Source organism: Hyaena hyaena, unplaced genomic scaffold, assembly GCF_003009895.1.
Source record: "Hyaena hyaena isolate Hyena2069 unplaced genomic scaffold, ASM300989v1 scaffold_236, whole genome shotgun sequence".
Lineage (NCBI taxonomy): Eukaryota > Metazoa > Chordata > Mammalia > Carnivora > Hyaenidae > Hyaena > Hyaena hyaena.
Genome location: NW_024080868.1, coordinates 298,281 through 321,728, shown reverse-complemented (window position 1 = coordinate 321,728; position 23,448 = coordinate 298,281). Strand labels below are relative to the sequence as shown.

At 33.8% G+C, this 23,448-nt stretch overlaps 1 protein-coding gene across 4 annotated transcripts in view; it reads left to right on the top strand.

The window, feature by feature from the left end:
* The window catches only part of RICTOR (RPTOR independent companion of MTOR complex 2), a 120,954-nt gene that overhangs the window by 51,891 nt on the left and 45,615 nt on the right, over window positions 1-23,448 (top strand). For all 4 annotated transcript variants that reach the window (XM_039244270.1, XM_039244269.1, XM_039244268.1 and 1 more), the window contains 5 exons: window positions 933-1,064; window positions 7,031-7,094; window positions 11,272-11,398; window positions 15,460-15,629; window positions 20,687-20,754. In XM_039244270.1, the coding sequence (XP_039100201.1) occupies window positions 933-1,064; window positions 7,031-7,094; window positions 11,272-11,398; window positions 15,460-15,629; window positions 20,687-20,754 (561 nt within the window). The remainder of the gene's footprint in view (window positions 1-932; window positions 1,065-7,030; window positions 7,095-11,271; window positions 11,399-15,459; window positions 15,630-20,686; window positions 20,755-23,448) is intronic.

The following is a 23,448-nucleotide window of genomic DNA, read 5'->3' as shown; positions in this document are numbered from 1 at the left end:
TTTGAACATTGGACAAATTTAGGATCTCCAATATTTTTTAATTGTTACCCTTTTGTTCTTACTGATACTTTGTGATTATCAAATATAAAGAATCAAAGCTAATGAAGGAAAATACATGGATTTCTACAATTTAAGCTTCTAAATTAAATCTGAAATTCATAGAACAAGAGTTCTTATTATTCCCAGGAACGAGTAGAAGAACCTGTACACTTTTCTCTAGACCTCACTTAAGACAGAGTGTGCTGATGGCAGACTTTATTTTCTCAAGCCTACTGACAGAGACATAGTGTTAGAATCTCAGAGTCATCTTTGTGGTGTGCTTGGAATTAAGCCATATATATAATCTGTGCCTACTGTTATAAAGTATTTACTGTGATTCTTTTTTTCTAAGCTTATTTATTTATTTTGAGGGAGAGAGAGAAAGAGAGCGAGGGCACACACGCATGAGTGGGGGAGTAGCAGAGAGGAGGAGAAACAGAATCCCAAGCAGGCTTAGCATCTTCCCCGCAAAGCCTGATGTGGGGCTTGAGCTCACAAACTGTGAGATCATGACCTGGGCCAAGATTAAGAGTCAGATGCTTAACTAACTCCACCACCCAAGCACACCTAAACCAATGATTTTTTGATGGGAGTGGAACCAGGTGGGCAGAGGGGAGTAGATCGTAGAGGTGTATATGATATAGTTTTAAAAAGGTGTATTTAGTTTCCCATTGTTTATATAAAACTACAGACAGTAGAACAAAATAACATTTTCTTGATTAGTAAGAATATACCAAGGCAGCACAGATTAGTGAAGTTCCATATTACAGTGAATGATTTTTATATATGTAAAATGACTAGTAGTTTTGCTTCTTTCAAATTGAAGAAGAATTTGAGGAAGTTTTATGTGTATTTGAAACTCATGCAGCAGAACTTGTTTTGTTTCCATGCAGTTTGCGGTTAGCTTTATTGAATGAAGCAAAAGAAGTGCGGGCAGCTGGTCTGAGAGCCCTTCGGTATCTCATCCACGACTCCAGCGTTCTGCAGAAGGTGCTAAAATTGAAAGTGGACTATTTAATAGCGAGGTAATTTTCCTAGAGCTGTCTGTGGCTTTTTTAAACATTATGTATTAAGTTTTAACATACTTACAAAGTGTGCAGATTTTTAGTGTAAAACCCAATAATTTTTACAAATATATACAACCAAGTACCCCATTATTTCAAATAAGACAGAATATTTTCAGATTCCTGGTCAAGTTCCCTTGTGTCTCCAACCAATAGTAAACATTATTCTGTTTTTTTTCAGTGTAATCCAGTTTTCCCTGTTCTTGAGCATCCTGTATTGGAAAGTTACATAGTTACTCTTTTCTTTCCCCAGTGTTACTTGTGAGATTTATCCAAGCTGGTTTTTATTTTAAAGGCTGTGTAATATTTCATGTTATGAATAGACTACAGTTCATTTATTCTATTCTATTGGTGATTTTCTGGGTTGTTATCAGGATTTGGCTATTTTTTGCCCTGAACATTTATTTTCTTCTTCTTCTTCCTCCCCTCCTCCTCCTCCTCTCCTCCTCCTCCTCTCCTCCTCCTCCTCCTCCTCCTCCTCCTCCTTCTGAGAGAGAGAGTATGCACGTGCGCATGGGGGAGTGGCAGAGAGAGAACCCCAAACATGTTCCACAGGCTCCTGCGGTCAGCACAGAGCCCAGTGCAGGGCTTGGTCTCAGGAACGTGAGACCATGACCTGAGGTGAAATGAAGAGTTGAGCCCTTAACCTACTGAGCCACGCAAGTGCTCCTGCCTAAACATTCTTATAGGTGGACATATGCACTCCTTTTTCTTAAGTGTGTGTTGGAACTGCTGAGTCATAGTTTTATGTCTAGTTAGCTTTACTAAATACTGCCAATTTTCCAAAGTGATTGGACTGATTTACATTCCTGTCAGGGATATTGGAGATTTCCAGTCTCTCTACATTTTCATCAGCACTTGCTTTCAGTTTTTAATTATAGACTTTCTGCTCTAGAGTTCATTGTGAGTTTCTTTGTGTGTGTGTTTTTTTTTCTTTCTTTATTTTTTGAGAGAGAGGGCTTCTGTTAGTGCAGAGCCTGATATGGGGCTCGAACTCACAAACTATGAGATCGTGATCTGAGCTGAAATCAAGATTCAGATGCTTAACCAACTGAGCCACTCAGGTGCCCCAAGTTTCCTTGTGGGTTTAATTTGCATTTCTCTAATGAGTAATGAATGATGTTAAGCACCTTTTGTTTGTTGGCTACTTGGACATCCTTGTCTTTTGCTCATTTGTATATTGGATTATCTGTCTTATTTCATTATATAGGAGTTCTTGATGTTCTGGATATGATTCCTGTCAGTTATATGTATTGACAGTCTCTTCTCCAAGTCCATCTGCTTTGCCATTTGTCTCTTCCTAATTAATAGAATCTGATTTTATGGCTAATGCTCTTGCACTATTTGAAACATACTATACTATGTTTTCCTCTAAAGGTTTTATTCCTTTATATTTTTAATTAGGTGTCAGGTTGTGATTTATTTTTATGGATATGTAGTACATTTTAGCAGCATTTATTGAAGAGATTTTCCTTTCTTGTCAAGATTAGTGACACTTCTTTTGTAAACCAGATAACTGATAGTTATGGATCTGTTTTGCATTCACTAGTCTCTTTAGTCTGTTTGTCCGTTCTTGCCCGTTTCTCACTGTTTCAATGACTACATCTTGATACTGTGTTAATTATCTGTTGTTGTAAATCCTCCACCTGTTCTTCAAGAATATGTTGGCTATTTTATGCCCTGCATTTTCATATAAATTTTGGAATCAACTTGTCCATTGCCTTAAGATACTCTGGGATTTTAGTGGTAATTACACAAAGTCTTAGATTAATTTGAGGTGAATTGATATCTTAATATTGAATATTCTAAACCTTTATTTATTTGGAACTTTAGTGTCTCTCAACAGTATTTTGTAGTTTTCTGTGCAGAGGTCTTGCATATATTATGTTTATTTTAAGGTGTATTTTTAATATCATATGAATGTAAATTAAATTTTTTCTTTCTCATATTTTTTGCTGCTGATAGTGGGTTTTCAGTTTTGGTTTTTGGTTTGGATCACTTTTATCTCGTGATCTTGCTAGATTCAACTGTTCAGTTCTAATTGTTTTAAAACTTATTTTAGGGGCACCTGGGTGGTTAAGCATCTGACTTTGACTCAGGTCATGATCTCACAGTTCTTGGGTTCAAGCCCCGCGTGGGGGTCTGTGCTGACTGCCAGCTCAGAGCCTAGAGCCTGTTTCAGATTCTGTATCTCCCTCTCTCTCTGACCCTCCCCTGCTCATGCTGTCTCTCTCTGTCTGTCTCTCAGAAATAAATAATACGTTAAAAAAATTATTTTAGAGTTTCTTTGTACGTAATCATTAATTGCAAGTGATGACTGTTTTATTTCCCCCTTTCTAAGTTTAGTATCCTTTATTTTTCTTGCTTTGTTGCACTGACTAGAAATAGTAATAATGGACAACTTTGTTTTGGTCCTGAACTCCGGTTGAAAGTATTCAGTATTTTGCCATTATTTGGGATACTTGCTGTAGGCTTTTCATGGACTTTTTTTTTTATATTCCTTGCTTGTATTCCTGAAGTAAATGCCACATGTTTGTTGTGTGTTTTGTCCTTTTTAAATATTAACTGAATTTGGTTTGCTAATATTTTGTGGAAGATTTCTGTAGCAAAGTTCATGAATTGTATTGGCTTATATTTTTCCTTTCTTCTAATGTCCTTGTTTTAGTATTGGTGTCAAGAGTTTTTTTTCTTTGCTTTTTAAAACAACTAGGGAAGAGTTCCCATATTTTTATATTCCCTGGAAAAGTTTATGTAAGATGGATGTTGTTGGTTTTCCCCTCCATGATTAGTAAAGTTCACCAGTGCATCTGGGCATAGGCTTTTCTTTTTAAAGAAGTTTTAAGTTTATGGATTCAGTTTCTTTAACAGATACAGTACTATTCATATTTTCTCCTCCTTTTGTCAATCATTTATATATTTTGAAGCTTTGTTACTACATTCATGTTTAGAATTGTTAAACCTTCACATTGGGCTAGGACTTTTATAGTTATAAAATGTCCTTCTCTATTCTAGGAGTACATCTTTTATGAGTGTTCATGTTGCGTCATAGTAATATGGCTATCCTCGCTTTGATTTAAGGTTTACAGGATAGTGCTCGCTTCGGCAGCACATATACTAAAATAGGGCTTGCAGGATATATCCTTTACCATCCTTTTACCTTCTGTTGTTTTTGTCTTTACATTTAAATCTTCTTGCCTATAAACACAATATAGGCTTTTTGTTTGTTTTTAAATCTAGTTTGATTTTCTTTGTCTTCTAATTAGAACATTTAGACTGTGTCTAGTGTATTTTAATATGCATGGTCTGTGGACTTTATGTAATATAATTATATATATATTTATGAGTTTGTTCTTCTTGGTGTTAATTTTCTCATATATTTGAATTGGTTTGCTATCTTGAGATTTGTCACACCGGTTGTTTTTGTGTTTCTCCCTTTTTTTGTTTCTTTTGCAATAGTGAAGAATTTCTTTTCCTCTTCTATTAATATCTTGGTTATAAAGCCATCTTCTTTTAGTAGTTGCCCTGGAGATTACAACTTACATACCTGATATTCAGGTTTAATGTTTTATTACAGTCAGAACAATGCAGGAAACCTCTTATGGTTTATGTAATCTCCCCTCTGATCTTTGTATTATTGTTATAGTTTTTATTTCTGCATATATTTGTAACCCTACAGGATAGTCTTGTTACTGTTTTAAACTGGTACTGTTGACATTTACATACATTATTTACTCATGCTGATGTCCTTTTTTCTTCTATTTGCACATTTTCATTCATCTTGGATCACTTTCTGTTTGATGAATTTCCTTTACTGTTTCTTGTAGTGCAGGTCTTCTTGAAATGAATTCTCTCATCTTTTATTTGTGTGTAAATGCTTCTCTTTGTGCCTTCATATTTGAAGGCTATTTTTGTGACTGGTTCCTGTTTTCAATACTTTAAGTTATTGTCTTCTGGATATTTTTTTTTTTTTTTAACTTGAACAGTAAGCGGTCTCTTGTTTTTTCTTTGTAAGTGATACATCTTTTTCTCTGGCTATTTTAAAGGTTATTTTCTCTTCTTTCTTCTCCCATAGCGTCCCGTACTCCAGCTACATAGTGTTGGATCTATTCACTGTCTCGCAGGTCTCTGCTGTATTTTCAGCTGCTGTTGTCAGCTTTGTGCTTCAGTGTGGTTATTTTCTACTCACCTGTTTTGTTTCTTTTACTCCATCCTGCTAGTAAATCAGTTTCTTGAATTTTTAATTTCTGTTACTGTATTTCTATGATTTGTTTTGCTCTTATTTAAAGATTCTACATTGCTGCTTTATTTCTCCATGTTTTCTTCTATTTACTTGAGCATATTTATCATAGTTATCTATCTATAGCCTTCTTATGATGACAATAACATGTGGATCCACGAGTGTTCTATTTTTGTTGTAATTTTCTCTTCTTGGTTTTTGGTAACTTGGCCCTTTGTTATAAAGCATACCTCATATTATTATATGATTGAATATGAAAATTGTGTATTCAAAATATCTGCCTCTGGATCATGCTCTTTTCCTCTTAAGAGGATTGAGCTTTATTTTAGAATGTTGGCTTATCACACTGATTTGGTTAACGTTTAGTTTTAGCTTTGCCTTTGCTCTGTGGAGTGGCTATCTTTGGGATCTCAAGTGATAGTTGTAGATGTTTAGCAGAACCTCTCCACCTTGAGCAGCCTTGAGTCCTACCATCTATTGTAGAGTAGTATCATGTACCTGCCGGAATTTGCTTAATTCCTTAGCCTCACAGCAATAGCTTTTTGTTTGGTTTCTTGTATTTTTACCCTGCTTTTGACAACATAGGAATTGACACATGCCTTGGAGAGGAGATTGCACGAAGATTTGCATTCACTTTCCTATGTTTTCTTTTCTACTGGGATTTTCCCCCCTAAGTCGCAGCCACATTGGCTGCACCAAAGTTCAACCTGTCACTCCAGTGTCGCAAGACTTTTGTTTTCTGCTAGGACTCTATTCCCCTAAAACTGGGGATTGACAGGTGCCTCTCAGGACAAAGCCTGATTCGATGTGGAGTTTGTCCATCTCTTTTCAGGGATTATTATCGATTGCCCTTTTAACAGTTTAAAAGTATTTTGCTTAACCTTTATAGTTGTTTTGGCTGGGAGGGTGACCTGATCCAGCCTCTTTGTTGTGGCCAGAAATGGGATTCTGTGTTTTCTTACTCTTTAATAAAATTGTCTTAGATTTCATTGTATTCAGATGGAAGAAATGCTTTTTGAGTAGCAGACTATCTATATGTATTGATCAGAATGGTGAACTATCTAAACATAAGTAAAAATGAATTATTCTGCTACATAAATCAAAGACTTAAAAAATTGAGTAATTTAATTTTACAGAGAAATGTTAGGTATGTGATATCTGATTGAGCATTAATTTTTGAAGTACACTTGTATATTAAATTATATGTGGTAAAATAGAATTACTGTGGCTAGTATATAAGACTTTTAACTTAGTCATAATATATAAAATATAGGTCCTGGTTAAAATCATATTTAAACTAAAACATAAGCTGGAAATGTGTTCCCTTCACAATTTTTAAAAAATTGTGAATTTTATCAAAGACAGGTGAATAATTTTTTCAGTAGATTCTGGTACTTAGCTTTTTCATAAGTTTATTATTTCTCTACTGACGTACATAATTCTGTAAATTATTTACTGTGTTCTTTTCTGGAGTTTTAAATGAAGTAGTTTTGAAATGCTTTATTATAACAAATATCACTAGAGAGATGTAAGGTAACTATATGAGTATCTGCTGGTATTGAAAAATCACATGTGTTAAAATTTAAAATACCATAGTAACATGAAGATGGGTCTGATCTGATGGTATTATACAAAAAAATTGTTTACTAAAATTTTTTATCAATAATTAAATATTTTGTGTATTATTTAGGTGCATTGACATACAGCAGAGCAACGAGGTAGAGAGGACACAAGCACTTCGATTAGTCAGAAAGGTATGCTCTATGTCTGAGAGAAAAGGCCGAGTTTTTGGTTTTCATGCTAAATAAGTATTTTACATTTTTAGGTTTAGACTGTTTTATGAAATCTTTTTGAAAAATTTAAAGGCTAAATTCTCATTAAACATTTTTGCTTGGTTAAAATTATATGAGGTAAATAGATCTATTAAACCTAGTGGTAAGCATAAATATTTTGTGTAATTATGTGATTGGGTACAGCTAGGACAATATTTTTTAATAAAATGTTCATCGTAAAGAATACAGCATTCCCCCCCCCCCCTTATCTGCAGTTTGGGTTCCCTGAGGTCAACCTTGGTTTTCCTTCTGCCATATGGTCAGGAGGTCCGTAGTAGCCTAATGCTGTGTCACAGTACCCACAGCATCACCTCACTCGTCTCCTCACGTAGTCATTTTATCATCTTACATCACCACAAGAAGGGTGAGCATAGTCCAATAAGATAATTTGAGAGAGAGAGACCATAGTCATATAAATTATATTACAGTATATTGTTATAATTGTTCTGTTTTATTATTGTTGTTGTTAATCTCTTGATGTGCCTGATTTGTGATTTAAACTTTATCTTAGGTATATATGTACAGTAAAAAAAACGTTATACTTGACCCTTGAACAACATGGGTTTAAACTTCATGGGTTCATACACACACACACACACACACACACACACACACACACACGGATTTTTTTTTTGGTAAATACAGTACAGAACTGTCAATGTATTATCTCTTATGATTTTCTTAGTATTTTTCTCTAGCCTACATTACTGTAAGAACACAGTATATAATATATATAACGTACAAAATATGTGTCAATTGACTATGTTATAAGCAAGAGTTTTAGTCAAAAGTAGGCTTTTAGTGTAGTTTACATATAGAATTCAGTACTGTCTGTGGTTTCGGTCATCCCCTGGGGGTCTTGGAACATATCCCCCATGTCTAAAGGGGTGGGGAGGAGCTACTGTATTTCTTCCTTTAGTAGACATGTAAATGAAATTACTGCTCTGATAGGTTATTGGAGAAAGAGGATTACTTGTTCCCCACTCTTGATTTTGTCTTACTTGTATGCTTGGAATTAATACCATTTAAATGTATGTCACAAATAGTCACAAGCTGGTTACAAGCTGCTTGTTTTGAAGGTGAATTTAGATACAGTCCATAGGCAGTTAACGTAAGCAGTTCAGACCATGGTGCAGAATAAAAGGTCAAAATCTAAATTTCGCAATAGAGGATGTTAAGGATAATCCATAACACTTCTAGTAAGAAGTTTTCAAGGAATTTTTGTTGTTATTTAATGTGATACCCTAATGGCAGAAGAACATCGTGAACTAAGAGTTAACTTGGTCAGAACACAGCTTATGTAAGAATTTTTCATGTTTCATCCTAAACATTTATGAGACTCATGCAGTATGTAGTTGCTTTAATATAAAAATACATAAAATTATTTCAGTTATTTTTAAAACATTAAAAATTTTAACCCGTCTCCCCTTTACCCACTTTTGAATTCAGTGCATACTCCAGGATGGTAGAATGTTCAATTGCACATTAGCTAGATCTCCTCGTTGTCCTTTTTCTTCCAATTGTCCAGCTTGTGGTTAGTAATGGTACCCACAGGTGAGCATAGTGAGGAAGAAGTAAATGAATGACTGTCTTAAAAGAAATTCACAATTTTAGTAAGAGTGATATTGAAGTTAGATTACAATATTTTTGTTATAGGTAAACTGTTACATTGGGACTGTGATTTGACTTTTCAAATTTAAATTTAAAAACTAGATTTATGGTTTTTACTTACTCATACAGCCTCTCCTACTGCCATGATTTTGAGAATTCAAGAAAACAAAATTTGTTTCTGAAGAACAAAAATAACCCTTTGGTTATTTGAGTTATATATGTCAGTATTTATCATACAAGGAATTATATGTGAGAAATTAAAATATACATTAGTATATTAAAAATAAGAAACCCATCACATAGAAACACATTTTTATAAAAATAATTATATTTTCTAAAAAGAAACTCAGTGAACACAGTGACATTATTTGAGATATTTGCAAATCTGTTTAATCTTTGTCTTGATAGAAGGTAGTAGCTGGATTGTCATATTTGCTTTTGCATTCAGTCTGTTTTGACTTTACATTCTACAGGGCCTCTGGGAAGCTTTAGTATATACTTGTGAGAAAATTAAAAAAAAAAAACAAATAATGCCTTTGTGTTATTATGAAAATAGTTTTAACTTTGCAGAATCTCTGAAAATATCCTAGAGACCCTAGTTTTCTGGATCATTTTTTTGAGAATTGCTGCCCTAAAAATTGCATTCAGAAGAAAAGACAATTCCAGGTAGATGCAAACAATTAAATTCACCTTCTTCAAATTATTCAGTAATTTTTGTTTTCAGTTTTATAAAATGTTTTGGCATGTTACAATTTAGTTTACAAAACATCCCAGTAAAAGTAAACATACCCTTAACAATTTAGTAAGGCTATAAGAAAAATACTATTTTCTTCTGTTCTGAAATAACAGAGTAATTTAAGGCAGATATCATTGGTGAATCTCAAGAGCAGGAAAATTGCTTATACCTGGTGGTAGGATATAGGCTTAGAGGAAGAATGATGGCTCAGGGTTCCTCCTTGGTTTAGCTAAAAGCAAATAGAGTTAAAAGGAAAGTATGCTTGCTGAGTGGATAGTGGCCAGTATTGGTTAGAGGAACTGTAATTTCATTGGTAATTTTAACAACCAAAGTATGTATTTCTTTTTTTCAGCAACATCTTGGCAACTGACCTAGTAGAAATTAATATTAATATTATACTGGCTATGTCACTGTGGTCTTTTTGTATTCATTTTAAAAGCTTTAAAATTTTCTACATAAGTATTAATCTTCTTTATTTTTAAAGAAAAGCAAGAAACATTTGTTGTTTAGGATAACTTACTTGCTCCGTGAATAATTAAGGAATATTCATGTTACTTTTCTTTCTCTTTCTCCTGTCTCACTCATTTGGAAGATTTTTGTTTACTTGTTTATTTTCAGTGTCTCTTGATTTTTAAATTATTTTTTATTTTTATTTTTTGTCTATCCAATCCAGGGAATCCTTCCTGGCTTTTGTCTCACTCATTTTCTATATAATTTTCCTGCTTTTCAGCTGTTCCTATTCTTTATCTGATTGAAATTCTACTCACTGCCTGTCTAATTGAAGCCATCAATTTTCTTCAGATGTTATTTCTTTATTCATATAATAAGAGATTAACATATCACAGATTTTTTTACAGTTGAAAGGGATTCATTAAGGCAAATCACTTGCCCTTGATACACAGGATTATAAATCCAATAACATCTAGTACAGATTAATTATTCCCACTCCAGGGACCTGTTATTTTGAAATAGTTCTCTTCCAAATTGTCCTTATTTATTAAAGAGTAATTACAAATCTGCTTTCTTTCTATTTTCCAAATTGAAGATATGTTATCTGTTTTCAGCATTCCAAATATATTATTGCCAGTTAAACTTTTCATTTAAGTTTAAGTAAGATTCACCCAAAGTTTTGTCACCAGATACAAACTGTTTGAAATATTATAGATCTAACTTCTTGAAGTATTAAAGATCTAACTTTGCCTTTTGCTTAGCAACAAGTGATGGGTAGAGATAGGGAGATTATTACGCATCTGTGGCAGTAAAGTGAAAAAGAATGTGGGCCCAAATCAGAGTTTGGTGGGAGAAAGAGCATGGATAAGGAGGGAAATTGGTAGAAAAGGAATGGTGGTGTATATATGGGGACAAGTCAGGAATGTAATAGTACAGCAGTGTGTTGACAGCTGTTTACCACTGATTTCCCTTTGTGTAGGTACTGAAATGTGCAAAATACAGTGCCAACTCCAGGGAGCTTATGATCTCAGAAACATTACATCTTGTCAGTTAATTGATTTGTAGTCTAAACTATTAGGGAAAAAAGCCAACATTGTTTCATAGTAATGATCATTAATGTTTATTGCATTAATTATTAATTCTGATAATCCTCTGAAATGTACCTATGAAGAAGAAGATTAAAATAGATGCCTGGATCTTACAAATGTTATATGGTTGTGAACATCTCAATCTGAACAAAATAGGTATTAAACATGTAGTATGAGATAAATAACTTCTTTTTCTGATTCCTCCCTGTTCCAGATGATTACTGTGAATGCTTCCTTGTTTCCTAGCTCTGTGGCCAACTCATTAATAGCAGTTGGAAATGATGGACTTCAAGAAAGAGACAGAATGGTCCGAGCATGCATTGCCATTATCTGTGAACTAGGTCAGAATTGTCTTCAAGTAATCCAAATGAAACATTTTATAAAGTATATATATAAGAATATAACATTTTAAAATTTGAAGTGGGTCAGAATTCTCTTCAGGTAATACAAATGTAGTGTTTTAGAAAGAATATAAGATTATGATATTTTTAAAATGTTTTTCATACATGAAATCTTAGTTATTCATACAAAGATAGGAAAAAATTAGTTTATAGGATTATAGAAATTGTCCAAACTCCAGTAAATAGAATAAAATTCCTTAAAGTCTGGTTCTCAGATATTAGTTAACCATACTGTATCTCGATGTGGGTTAAAACAATGAATAATCCATCACACAAAAAAAGAAGAAGAATCTGAATGCAAAAGGATTAAATAGTTAAATGGGAAAAAGTAGAGCAAAAAATGAATGTTTATCTGATCATTGTAAGGAAGAGGACTCTTGAATTACAAAAAAAAAACAGATTTCATCAGCTATAGATTTGATTGTACTAGAACAAAGAAAAAATAAATGTTAAACACATGATCAGTAAATAACTTACTCATATGGATTAGTAGGAAAAATAAATAATTCTCAAAGAATTACATGGCTAATCAATATATTTTAAAAATTCAGCCTCACTTAAAATGGAAAAATACAATTTTAAATGATATGATAACTTTTTTCCCCCGCCAAAAGTAAGAGCTGGTATAGGTTACATTCACTCTTGGTGTAATAAACAAATTAATGACAGAATTTTAAACTAAGTAAGAGAATAAAATCCCATTATTGAAGATTTAGAAATACTGTTCATAATACCTATAATTTAAAGATAAAGTCAGGGCCCCCCTGGGTGGCTCAGTCACTTAAGTACTTGTTGGACTCCTAATATCGATTCAGGTCGTCTCTCAGTTGTGAGATCCAGCCCCAAGTCTCGGAGTCGTCAACACTGGGTGTGGAACCTGCTTAAGATTCTTCATTCCTCGTCTCCTCACCCACCTGCACACACACTCTTTAAAAACAAGACAAAGTCAGAAATTTAATTAAGAACTTTTTTTTTTTAAATTAAGGATTTTTTAAAAAAAGTTTATTCTGAGAGAGAGAGTGCATGCCAGGGAAGGGCAGAAAGAGAGAATCCCATTCAGCTGCAAGCTCAGGGCCCTGTACAGGGTTTGATCCCATGAACTGTGAGATCATGACCCAAGTCGAAATCAAGAGTCTGATGTTCAACTGACTGAGCCACCCAGAAACTCCCTAATTAAGGACATTTTGAAAATAATAAAAATCTGACTTGTCAGTGTATGGGATGCTTGGAAGACTGTACTTAGAGTTAACTTATCATCATAAGATGCTTTTATAATTAAGTAAAAAGCAATGAAAATTAGTATGTGAGCCCAAGAAATAGAAAAAGAAGGAAAGAAAATCAGTTTTACGGTAAGCAGGAGGAAGGCAACAATGAAGAGTCTTAATTAATAGAGAAAAAGGGTGATTATTTAAAATAATCTTATGTCAGGGGCACCTGAGTGGCTCAGTCAGTTAAGTGTTGGAACTCTTGATTTTGGCTCAGGTCGTGATCTCATGGATGGTGATAGCCGAGCCTTGCCCTGAGCTCTGCACTGACAGCATGGACCCTGCTGGGGGTTGTCTATCTCTGCCCCTTCCCTGCTTGTGCGGGCGCTCTCTCTCTCTCCATACCTCTCTCTCTCTCTCTCTCTCTCAAAATAAACAAACATTAAAAAGAAAGATCTGTTAAATTGAAAGAGAAACGTACACAGGTGCACACACACACAGTATTGTTTGAAAAACATAAAAGATTAATATGCAAATGAAGAAACAAGTTTTTAAGTTATGAGATAATTTTTATGTATATTGGAAAATATTAATGAATTATCAGAGAAAATTTTATTTTCAATTGACTAAAGATAGAAAGCATAATCAAAAATGATAGAAGTACTTGATGAAACAATTGCCTCTCAAAAGACCATTCAGGTAGTTTTGTCTTAAAAACATTGTTTCAAGGAACAGAGAGTTCTTATATCGTATAATCTAAATGAAAGTATTAAAATATGGAAATCTGCCAATTTTTTAATGAAACTGTCATTTTATATACATATACACATAGATATACACACACATACCTCTACACGTACAACATAAAATAATTAGAAGCCGCCTTTGTTAACATTATAGGATATTTTTATCATCAGATCAACATTGTATATTCTTTAAAAATTTTATTTTTTAAATAAACAAATATTTTAAATATTTAAATATTTTAAAATATTCTTTTAAAATTTATTTAAAAATTTTTTTTAATTAAAAAATTTTTTTAGTGTTTATTTATTATAGACAGAGACAGAGCATAAGCATGGGAGAAGCAGAGAAAGGGGAGACACAGAATCCGAAGCAGTCTACAGGCTCTGAGCTGTCAGCACAGAGCTTGATGCGGGGCTTGATCCCACAAACCTCAAAGTTGGATGCCCAACTGACTGAGCCACCCAAGCACCCCTAAAATTTTTTTTAAATGTTTATTTATTATTGTGGGAGAGAGAGCACGTACGCATGAGCAGGGGAAAGGTAGAAAGAGAGGGAGAATCTGAAGCAGGCTCCAGGGTCTGAGCGATCAGCAAGATCCCAATGTGAGGCTCAAATCCACGAACTGTGAGATTATGACCTGAGCCAAAGTCAGATACTTAACCAACAGCCACCCAGGTGACCCAACATTTTGTATTATTTTTAATGGTGAATCTGTATAAATACAACAAACTTTAACTCCTAATTAGTTTTGTGAAAAACATTCAGTCAGGTTAGTAAATTTAAATAATAAGTAAAGTTTACATGTTAGAAAGAAGAAACTCTTTGTAGATATACCTGGAAAACTCAATCAACTGAAAAACAGAACTTAAGTAATTCAATACAGTGGTAAAGTGTGACAATATAGATTTGATAGATTTATTTTGTGTTTCTGCAATAATCAGTAAGTATAATAGAAAAAAAAATACTATTTCCAAAGGAAAAGAAAACTATATATAACAAACTTAGTAAGAAATATGTAAGACTTGTGTGTGTGTGTTTGGGGGTTACTTTTGACTTGAATTTGTCCAATTGATTCTCAGTAGTATACAGCTAACTAACCTATATGGGTGGAAATGAGAACATTGGTTGTTGGTAGTGGAGGGGGTACTGACTGAAAGTGGTGTGAGGAAACTTTCTAGGATGATGAAATTTCTGTATCTTGATTGGATATTGCTAATGAGTATAAAAATTATTCAAAATTTATTGAACTATAACATTAAGATCTGTGGATTTTACTATATGTAATTATACCTCATTTTAGAAAAAATAGAAGAAACCTAATTCTAAAATGAAGCTAGAATAAATAGGAGTGATCCAACCATGAAAACATTTTTGAGAGAATGGAAGAGAAGGGAAAGGTTTTTATTTAAAAAAAAAAAAAAAACAAACTATTAATCTAAGTTTTTAAGAGAAAAAATGAAAAAGAATGAGTTGCAGACTCTGGTAAATAGAAGTTTTTAGTATATCAAAAGGATAAAAAATCAGCTTGGGAAACATGCTGGGATAATCGATTAAACATTGAAAAAAATTGAGTTTATTAATGCAAAACTCAATTTCCTGACAGATTGAAAACTAAAATGTTAATCAAGAACTCACTTAACACACACATACATATACACATGATCAGAAATGCCTGATCTTTGAAGGGAGCTGTTTCTGAGCTTAAAATCTAAAGTTAAATTACAAAACAGATTTGAAATAGGTGAAAGGCTTAATATTCACATTATATGAACAACTTCTTGCATTGATATGGAAGAAGAACCGTTCCAGTAAAATATGGACAAAGGATATAAAAAGGCAATTCAGAAATATTAAAAAAAATTCAGGGTTTGGGGAAGTATATTCAGTGGCTCTTACTAGATATATATTATTCATGATTTAAATGTTTTTGACTAGAAATATTTCAAGTAAAAAAGGAAATTAAGTTTCAAAATAAAACCCCCAATTTCTGATTACCTTTTATTATTTATCCCCTATTTAAGTTTATTAAGTTTTTCTTTTTTATTTTAGCACTTCAGAATCCAGAGGTGGTGGCCCTTCGAGGTGGACTAAACACCATCTTGAAAAATGTGATCGATTGCCAATTAAGTCGAATAAATGAGGCCCTCATTACTACAATTTTGCACCTCCTTAATCATCCAAAGACCCGACAATATGTGCGAGCTGATGTAGAATTAGAGGTAGGAACTTTAATATCCTTTTCTAGTTTTAAGATACGACTTTAAGTACATACTTTGAAATTTTTAGGTTAACAGATGCAGCACAGCGTTATCAAATCTAAATTAATGAAGACTGGCTTATCCCCAGCAATATTTTATAACTCATTCAGTTTGGACTGATTTGAAAATAATCTTCTCAAAAATGTTTCATCAGCTTGTAAAGTGAAGTTTCTTTTTATTATCTGTGAAAACTCTATTAGATTAGAGCACAAGTCTGTTACATACACATTGATTTAAGAAAACCATTTCTTTTTAAGAACTTTAGTACATTGTGTGAAAAGCTCCTGCTAATTGTATACTATTTATTAATGCATGCTAAAATTCTCTGAAGTTGGAAGTACTTGTTAGCAACTAATGACCATATATACCTCAAAAAAATAGAAAAAAAAAAACTTGACAATTTAATTTTTTTCTTTTTACTAATTCAGTGTTTTTTACAGTTAGTTTAAAATAATAAGACTGTTTCAAGGTGTCTCCTTAGTGCAGTAAGCAGCATGTCAGTCTCATAAAATAATAAAACTGTTTTCTCTTTTTTTAATAACAAAGTGTATAGTGGAGGTTTGAACAGAATTACCACAAACTAATCTTTAGTTTATTTGTTTTGAATGTACTACATTGTTGTCCATTGCAGATACCATTTGGAGTAAGTTTATGCCAAGGATTTGTTTATATTTGGATGTGAAATTATGCAAGGTATAAAGGCTGTATTCTGTAGTATATCTGTCTAAATTATTTTATGAAACTTGTCTTAAACCATATAGTTCTGCTTTGATTAGGGAGATAGTAGAAATATTTGAGATTATAAAAGTGACAGCCTTTATCATTAACATATTTAAGTACAGTATTCTCCTTAGTTAAGTGATTTCAAAAATCTTCATTATTCATGGGAGTCTAATGGGAATAAACTAGCATTTTTAATATGTTTAGCCTGTTTTTTTTATCAAATAAGAAAGTATAATTTTAGGATTAGTGAGATGATTATAATAAAGGAAGATAACATAATTGGCCTGTTTATTATTCCTCTATAATTGTAAAGTAGATTAGCAAAGACTATTAAGTGAAAAAAAAAACCTCAAAAGAATATGGTAGACATTTAAGTACACTAGTGTCTTGGCTTGTATATACTCCTTTAAAACCACAAATGTTAGATTTTTTTGTTTTTCCTTAACAAGATTTCCCCAGAATAACATAATGATTTAGAGCATAGATTTTGGGCTATACAGATTTGGTTTTGATTTTTTTGTTCTATGACGTACTAGATTTATGTCTTTTCATAAGTTATAAGCCTCTCTTGGACCCATTTTTCCTTAGGTAAGATGAAGGCCATGGTTTTCAACTCAAAAGATTTATTGTGAACAATAAATACTATAATAATAATAATAGTGGTAATAGCACTAGCTAACACTCATGTAATGCTTACAATGAATTAGACAGTATTTCTAGGTACTTTATATATGTTTATTCTAATCTACATAAAATGTTTTATGTAACACCTAGCACATAGTAAGTTTATTAAACAAATACTGGTTACCTTGGATGTTATTCATCATCATTATATAGTGTGCCAAGAGAGTATTGTCCTCATTTTTATTAATTATATTTTATAAAGTGTGATTCTAAATTGATACTTTGATTTCCATTTTCTGCATCCAAAAGAATTATTTTCATCGCTATGGTCCCTGTTGTTAGCCCCAGATCTTCCTGTTAAAAATTGCTTTTTAAATTTACCCTGACATTTATTTCTACTATCTGGGATATGTTTTAGCCTCAGACAGAAAAATGTATGGATTTAATATATTAGTGTTATCAGAATAGATGATGTATCAGGTTGTATATTAATTATAATTTTTTATAGTAAATTTTTAAAAATATATTTTTTAAACTCATACCTCAGAGTAGAATAGGATAGCTCATAGCATCTGTTATGTAAACTAGAAAAGCTGAATAATTATGAAAGTCATGTATTTAGAGCACTATAGAGCTGTGTAAGCAATAAGGACCAGAGAGTAAAATTCTAGAGAAGGAAGATTCTTTGAGAGTTGCCCTGAACACCTACAGATGCCCTGGGGGACATTTGCAGATTCAGATCATAGGCTCAAGGCTAAGAACATGATATGGGCCTGGTAGAAGACCAGACTTACTTGACAGTCATGCAGGTATGGAGTTACAAGCCTAGAAACTGGAAAATTCCTCAGACCACATCTGATTTACGCCTTTAGACATTTGCTGAAATGAGACTCTGAGCAGGGGAAAAACTATGATGTCAGATCCTGAGGAAAGCACAGTGGAATATGCTGCAGTCTCCAGTGCAGACTGCAGAGGGCTCTTAGGAGGGGCCAGGGGCAAAAGTTGGAAGGCCTAAAATTGGTGAATTTACACTGGTTATCTGCAATTGCTTTTTTTCTTGGGGCTACTTATTGATTAATATGTAATTAGAAGCTGAAAATCCAGGTAGGCCTTTGCTGGTGTCAGAAAACCAAAAGAGCTTTTGGCATTTGTGTGGTACTGAAGTGACAAATTTGGATATTTCATAGCTGATTTCCTGTTGATATCTCCAAAATCCTGAAGCTATTCCGGGTGGATAGGTAAAGATCTAAGTTCAAAGCTTAAGAAATATATAGAAAAGAATCCTGGTCTCTCATTGCTCAGGAGGGAAACAGTTGCTAAGCTCTGTTGAAAGCACTGGAAGACCATACTTCAGGAACATAGGAAAACCAAAGGTATGCTCAGTCTTCTCAAAATTACAACAGGGTAACTCTGTTGGTGATAAGGATAAGATGACCACAACTGTGCACCCCCCCCCCGCCCCCCCATTAATGCTTAACAGGAAAGGATAAACCATCTCTTATTGAGGTAATACTGCTTGGAATCTTTTATAATATTCCCAGTGTCTGACATTCGTGCAAAAAGATGTGACCATATGACTAAAAACCCAAAAAAGAGGAACATGCCCACAGGTGATCCAGATAGTGCAGATAGAGGGAATAGACTTTAAAACAACCATGAATAATTTGTTCAGGAAAATGAAGAAAGAAAATAGATGAAATAATGGAGAATTTCACCCGATAATTGGAATATACAAATGAATGCAGTGGAAGTTCTAGTACTGAAAAATATAATACCTGATATTCTGAACTCAATGAAAAATTCATTTTAGACAAGAAGATAATTTTAGTAAATTGGAGGAAAAGTCAATAAAAATATCCAGGGTAAAGCACAGAGCAGGGACAAGAAGGAAATGAAAAGAACACAACAAAAGTGATAAAACATAACTGTTTTTAGAGAAGAAAGAGAAAATGGGGCAGAAGCAGATATCTAAAGAGACAGTGGCAGAAATTTTGTTTGTTAAAGTGATGAAACTTCATGTTCACAAAGCTTAGAAAACTCCAAATAAGGAAATATGGAGAAAAAGTATGTAGGCACATCCTGGTAAGATTTTTGAAAACCAAAATAAATAAAAATCTTGAAAGCAGCTCCGGGGGGTGGGGGGGGCAGTGGGGGAGGGAAGAAAGAAAAGACGTGGCTTTTCAAAGGAACATGTCTGATAGCTGATTCCCAACAAAAATCCTGGAAACTAGGAGCTGGTAAAATGGCAACTTTACAATACTGAAAGAAATGCCAGCCTAACCCAAAGAAAATATCTTTTAAAATCAAAGGTAAAGTAAGGATGTTTCAGACTAAGAAAAAACCAAAGAGAATGTAAAGAAACAGTACTCTTTCTTGGATTACTTGCCCTTATGTTTGGAAGACACTAGAACAGCCCAAGGGGAGAGGCCCATGTGGGGTGGAGCTGAACTCTGATGCCAACACTACTAACACATTGTGAGTGAACCGTCTTGAAACAGAGTCTTCGGGTGACTGTAGTTTTGACAGTATTTTGACTGCAATCTGTGAAGGATCCTAAGCCATAACTACATACCTAAGCTTCTCCTACATTCCTGACTCAACAGAAATCATATGAGATCATAAATATTTATTGCTGTTTAAAAAATGAGACACACAAAGAATGAAAGAGTAAAGGGAGTCCTCAGTCAGAAGGAAAATGATCTAAGACAAATAAGGAAATGTAGGAAGGAATGAATAAAGCATGATAGAAAAGGCACAGATATAACAATATAAAAGAATACCAGTTGTCAGAAGGGATTTTAATAATGTCTTATGTATTTTTTAAATGTTTTATTTATTTCTGAGAGAGAGACAGTGTAAGCAGGAGAGGGTCAGAGAGAGAGAGGGAGATACAGAATCTGAAAACAGGCTCCAGGCTCTGAACTAGCTGTCAGCACAGAGCCTGACGTGGGGCTCGAACCCATGAACCATGATACCATGACCTGAGCTGAAGTCGGACGCTTAACCGCCTGAGCCACCCAGGCGCCCCTGTCTTATGGATTTTAAATTCTATTTAATATTAAAAATTAGACCACAATAATCCAGGAAGCACAGCAGGAGATTTGGTATATGTGATATAGTGGTTGAAAATTTAAAATGAGTGAGTTCAGCAAGATTGCTGAATACAAAGGCAGTACACCAAAATAACTTGGGTTTTTTTATACTAGCATGAAAAGAAGAATGAATATAAAATAAAACCACTTAATACTGTTCAAAAATAAGGAAAACTAAATCATAGTTTTAAAAGTCCAGGTAATAATCTCAGGGTAGGTAGTGACTGAATCTAAAGAAAGAATAAGGAAGCTTTCAGGATGCTGCTGTTTTCTTCCTCTGTTGCCAGTGACAGGAAAATGCTTATTAGTTTGAGAAAATACACCAAATACACCAATGTTTGTGCACGGTTTTACGTATATGTTATACCTCAATTTTAAAAGTTAAAAAAATTTGATTTGTACATAAAAAAAATCACTCAAATATCTTCCTTGATGATGAATTTGGAGAAATAAGTCTCTCAAATAGTATACCCAGTCAAAGACATAGACAAGTGAAATTAACTTTAGCTTGTTACAGGAGGAGTGCATTTTATAATAAAGACCCTTTTTCTTCTTCTTTTTCTCCTTTATTTTTATTAGCGAATTTTAGCACCCTATACCGATTTTCACTACAGACATAGTCCAGATACAGCTGAAGGACAACTCAAGTAAGTACGGCTTAAATGGAAATGCGTGTGTGTTGCTGTTAAAGGTTTTAGATTTGCTTGATTGCTTGTAGAGCCAGAACATGTAAATTTAAGTACATTTCCTGTTTCATGGAGTTATATTGTAGTTCTCATAGTATAATTAGCTGTGGTTTAAAAAATTAAAAATAAGTTATGAGAAATTTAAAGACTTGGAATTAATCTCTTACTGAAAAAAAATGTAAGATAGGCTGTGGTAGAAACCTAGATCTTTGTTTTTCTATTGTATGTAGTTTTAGCATAATTGCATTGAGAAACTAAAAATGAAATATGAAAGGGAATAATAGAATGAAGAGCTGCCCTAACAAATTGAGTAAGCAGGAAGATCTACTCTGTAGAAGATTGAAAGTAAACTTAATAAGGAAATGAGAGAGAGTAAAGGTTGTTTTCTAAAAATGAGGCAAGGTAATTTTCAGAGTTTTTTTTTTTTTTTGAGAGAAAAGCACATTGTTCACTAGGTATTCTGAGATAACTGTAAATTGATTCAGGGATCAATGTATTATCAATGTATTCATTATCTGTCAAGATTTGAATGCCCTAGGGATTAGGGCATAGAATCTTGAGGGGATGGAGGACATTTTTAGAGTTCTGCCTACCAGGATGAATGATAGGTAAGCCTGGGTATTTTTGTTTTTCATTTTTATGAAAAATAGTGGTTTTAGGTCTTTAATCACTGCTATCCCTGTGGAGTCATCACACCTTAAACATTTCATGACCTGAGCTCAGAAATCAAAATAGATGCTCTCTGTTGAAGTCTTCTCAAACCTTACTCCTTATGAATTGGGATTCTTTTAGTCCCTTTCTTGGCTTTTCCTTATGATACTTAACATTGTCCTTCTTGATGGGAGAAATTACACTTTGTATTGCTTCATGACAAATTACTCTGAATGTAATAGCTTAAAATAACATCAGTTTATTAGCCCATCGTTCAGTAGGTCAGAAGTCTGGCACTGCTCTCATCTCGGGATTCTGATAAAAAATCCATTTCCAAGCCCATTCAGGTTGTTGGCAGAATTTACTTCCTTGCTATTATAAAACTGGTTTTCTGTTTCCTTGCTGTCAGCTGGGCCTCCTCAGCTTCTAGAAGTCAGCCTCTTTCCTTGGCACAGGGCTCCCTCTGTCTTCAAACAGAAAAAATTCCTTGAACCCTTTGCTTTGAATTCTCTTCTACCACCAGCTGGTGAAAGCTCTCCAATTAGATCAAGCCTACCAGATGATCTGCCAGGCTATATAACATAAATTAGTCACAACCATGGCAGTGATAACCATATTCACAGGGTCTAGGGATTAGGGCGTAGAATCTTGAGGGATGGAGGACATTTTTAGAGTTCTGCCTACCAGGATGAATGATAGGTGAGCCTGGGTATTTTTTAGAGTTAGAGGGGGAAAATACATTCCACCAAATCCTTCCTTACTTGTTTGGTTCTATACATTCATTAAGTTCCTCGAGTATGAGTATTTTCTAGAGCATAGGTACATTATGGCCAGGGAACAAGGAAATGAGTGATTTTTAAAAAATACTACAAATTTATTGAATATATTAAAGAACGGATTACCTGGCAGTCACTATACGTGTGTCACTAACATTTTTTTAATGTTTATTTGTTTTTTGAGAGAGTGTTCACGAGCAGGGGAAGAATAGAGAGAGACAGGATCCCAAGCGGGGTCTGCAGGGTGTGCTGTCCGCTAAGCCTGTTGCTGAGCTCGAACTCATGAACACTGAGATCATGACCTGAGCCGAAACCAAGAGCCAGACACTTAACCAGCAAAGCCGCCCAAGCTCCCCTGTCACTAACATTTTCAAGAGAAGGAGCGCCAAAAGCTTTATCCCATGTTGTCCAGTTCTTGTTTCTTTTACCACCTGATTTCCTCATTTTAGTTTCTGTTGACTTCTCATTTATTGGATGCTGCAGAGCTTAGTGTGGCTTGTTTATGTGAATTTTTAAGTGTTTCATTCATCTTTTGTAGACTGATTACTCCCCATTCTTTTAACTTTTCTGTCATTTTTTTAATCTCCTCTGTTTTTTCTTTGTAAGTTCTCAATTTCTGTATTCTCAGAATTGTTTAAGGATTTTCTTAGTAAAGACAAAAAGATGTCACAGAAAAAAAACCATACGCAGAGTAGAGGTGGTTGAGGTAGCAGAAATAGTGGAAGATTGCTATTAAGTATTGAAACTGGCCATAAGCCATATGTGGAAAATATATAATGAATGTAAATAGTTATATTGTTTAATTAGTGGTCGTAAACTATTACATAGGAAGGAACAAGTGAGACATTGGGATACACACTTAGAAGAAAGCAGCTGTTGATATTAATAATATCTATTTTTTTAATAATACCAGTGAATATATGGGTTGTTGAGCTTACTTGTCAGAAATGTTCAAGTAAATTTGGGTAAGAGGTATCAAGTAAAGAGAACGCGTGCTGTCTTCCTCTGAAGAGCATGTGGTTCTTGATCTTGGGGTCGTGAGTTCATGCCCTACATTAGGAGGGTAGAGGTTAAATAAATAAATAAATACTTAAAGGATTACATGTGGCAAACATAAAAGTTAATTTTCTTTGCTAAGGGGTAGCCTTTTGACAGAGATGCTTATTAAATAGGCTGTTGCTACCTCCAGTGCTCAATTACAGGTGTTAATGAGGTAGCTAACAGTAGT